At 36.7% G+C, this 3,330-nt stretch overlaps 1 protein-coding gene across 1 annotated transcript; it reads right to left on the bottom strand.

Moving 5' to 3' along the window:
• Nucleotides 1–295: 295 nt before the first annotated feature.
• Nucleotides 296–1,240, bottom strand: LOC105068556 (olfactory receptor 52P1-like). Its single transcript, XM_010954431.1, has one exon. The coding sequence runs from the start codon at nucleotides 1,238–1,240 to the stop codon at nucleotides 296–298; it is 945 nt and encodes a 314-aa protein (XP_010952733.1).
• Nucleotides 1,241–3,330: the final 2,090 nt, after the last annotated feature.

Raw genomic sequence — 3,330 nt, 5'->3', positions numbered from 1 at the left:
CCAATTTATGTTATGTGATACGATTAGATAAACAAATTAACAACAAAATGTTCCCCTACTTTATTACATGCATGAGCATTTAGGGAGGGTTCTGATCATGAAGGTTTCATAACAACTATATCATGAAGGAAAGAACATGCCCCAGCTATATTTCCACACTGACTGAGTCCTCTTCTAGATTTGAGTACTCCTTTCCCCATGAATTCCCAAATCTAGCAGGAATTATCTCTACCTCCAACCTAACATGATTTCCAGCTCCATATCCTAGGTCTCCTGTCCATCTCAGGTATAAAGCTCAGTCTCCATGACAGTGAAAGATCCGCAGAACCCTCTCCCGTACTTGCTTGGTCCGGGCCCCATAAATCAAGGGGTTGACCATGGGAGGCACCAAGAAGTAGAGATTGTCAATGATAATCTGTAGATGAGGAGCCATATGGTAGCCTAAAATCTGGGCCAAAACTGAAAAGACAACAGGAGAATAAAAGAGAGCAATGACACAAAGATGAGAGCCACATGTGCTGAGAGCTTTTCCTCGTGCCTCCCAAGAGGGTATCCGAAAGACAGCATGAAGGATCAGCCCATACGACAGAATGATAAAAGATAGGTCAAATCCCACAGATGCTACAAGAACCATAAGGCCATAGACAATGTGATCAGAGATGTCTCCACAGGCTATCTGCACCACAGCCATGTAGGCACAGTATGAATAAGCAATGATGTGGGTTTGGAAGCTTTCCAGTCTTTTTGCCAGGATGGGTGCTGGAGCCAGCACTGCCACTGCCCTAGCCAGAACAGCCAGTGCCATCTTTACAAGCATGTTGTTAGCAAGAATGGTTGCATATCTCAGAGGGTGCCAGATAGCCACAAATCTGTCAAAAGCCATGGCCAGGAGGATCCCAGACTCCATTACATAAAATGAAGGGATGAAAAACATCTGTGTGAGGCAGGCATTGAAGCTGATTTCTTTGGCATTCATCCAGAAAATACCCAGCATGCGGGGCACAGTGACACTGACCAGAGACAGGTCAACAACTGACAGCATGGCCAAGAGAAGAAACATGGGCTCATGAAGACTCTTCTCCACCCGGATGATGCATAAGATGGTGGCATTGCCAACGACTGTAATGACAAATACCAAGAAAAAAGGCACAGAGAACCAGCCATGGGAAGATTTGAGGCCAGGAATTCCAGCCAAGATAAACATCAAGGGTTGAGGGATGGAATTGTTGCAAGAGGACATTCCTAACCTGAGCTCCTCAAGCTCTGATTCCTAGGGAGAAAGAAACAGTGACATTTTGAAATTACTGCATCATTTGAATCTAAAATGCTGGGTATATCGACAACATAATGCCATTTGCAGCAACATGGATGCTCCTGGAGAATGTCATTCTAAGTGAAGTAAGCCAGAAGGAGAAAGAAAAATATCAGATGAGATCACTTATATGTGGAATCTAAAAAAAAAAAAAAAAGCATAAATACAGAACAGAAATAGACTCATAGGCATAGAATACAGACTTGTGGTTGCCAAGGGGTTGGGGGGGGTGGGAAGAGATAGACTGGGATTTCAAAATTGTAGAATAGATAAACAAGATTATACTGTATAGCACAGGGAAATATATACAAGATCTTATGGTAGCTCACAGAGAAAAAAACGTGACAATGAATATATATATATGTTCATGTATAATTGAAAAATTGTGCTCTACACTGGAATTTGACACAACATTGTAAAATGATTATAAATCAATAAAAAATGTTAAAAAATTTAAAAAAATAAAATGATTATAATTTTAAAAAATGCTGGGTATTATAGTAGTTTATGGTGATAATTACAATTACACTTTATCAACTAGTGATCAGATAAATGCTGCAGCTAATGGGGATAAGAAGGGAGATAACCGTAGGGTTATTCTCGCTTCAGGAAAGAGAAGCAGTCTCAGGGGTAAATTCTCAAAAAAGACATATCATCTCCATTGTTTAGATTCTCCTGTGGCCCTGAGCCTGTTTAATTTTCAAAGTATACAATGCTGTTGATTTTTTTCCCAGAAGGCAGGACCTGGCAGGAAACCCAAAATTTTTAACATTACAGGATTGAGGTGGGGGACAAATAGAAAGCATGGTTTTCACTCAAGATGAGGAAGCTGAATTTCATCATCCCAGGGTCCTCAGTTCTTGAGATTGGCCTTGGTGCTTTGGGATTTTTCTCTGGAATGTTGATTTTGACAAATAACCTAGGAAATCTGTTAATCATATATGAAAAGTATGATGGTATTCTGGAGAAATAACTGATATTTTGGATAACAAAGGTAGAATCCAAAAATGCCTCAACAGATAATAATTTAGTATTAAAGTTCCAGATTATTCAATAAAGTGTGGTCGGGGAATGGATAAAAGTAAAGTAATAGTCTTCTGCATATATGTGTATTTATGTGTTTTTGTATGGGGAACATAATTTAGAGGTTAATGATAAAATATATTCCTATATAAATAAGACTATTGTATTTGTTAAATATTTTAACTTACAGAACTATTCTGAATAGAAATACAAATTTACAAATTATTTGATGACAGCTATAGGTTAAAGAGCATACAATACTAAAATTCACTATTCAGGTTAGACTTCACATTTTATTAGAAATATTCCAATTATATAATATTTATAAAATAGAATCACAGAAAAGCAGGAGTTTCAATGAAAGCTTAAAATAAAGGGATAAAAACCATAAACACAAAGTTGCTTTAAAAATAAAAGTACAGTAATATTAATAGCGTGTCCTTTTTTGTTTCAGTTGATGAAGTTGGATTATTTGTCTTTTTGTAGATTTACTCTGAATACTTAAGATAACAGAATAGAGTTGTATATTTGCCAAAATACATTGTAGCATTTATACATTATAAGTTGAGTTTTACAGATCTAAGTATTTCATATATCAACCGCTTTTGGTAAAAGGCACACCAGAGCTGAATGACAGGCAGGTCTCCTAGAAGGCAACTTGGTATAGTAAAAATAACAAGATCTTTTAGATAATTACATGGCTGGGTTATAATCTCAGTCCTGTTTCTTATTTTATGTGACTTAACCGAGTTCTTTAAGGCACTGAGCTCATTTTTTCACTTCAAAATTGGGATGAGGTTTACCTTGCAAAACTTACAGTAAGGATTAAATCCATCATTAAATTCCAACACACTATAAAACGTGCAATTTTCCTGGCATAATTCTTTGAATGTTTTGGTGCTCTAGAAATGCAAATTTTCTTCTTTTTCAATCAAGTACAAAGTTTAAGTGAGATAGGCAAAAAATAATGTTCTTTTTGTTTTGTGTTTTTCTTG

The sequence above is a fragment of the Camelus bactrianus genome, chromosome 10 (genome assembly GCF_048773025.1).
Source record: "Camelus bactrianus isolate YW-2024 breed Bactrian camel chromosome 10, ASM4877302v1, whole genome shotgun sequence".
Taxonomy (NCBI): domain Eukaryota; kingdom Metazoa; phylum Chordata; class Mammalia; order Artiodactyla; family Camelidae; genus Camelus; species Camelus bactrianus.
This window is presented reverse-complemented; position numbering and strand designations above follow the sequence as displayed.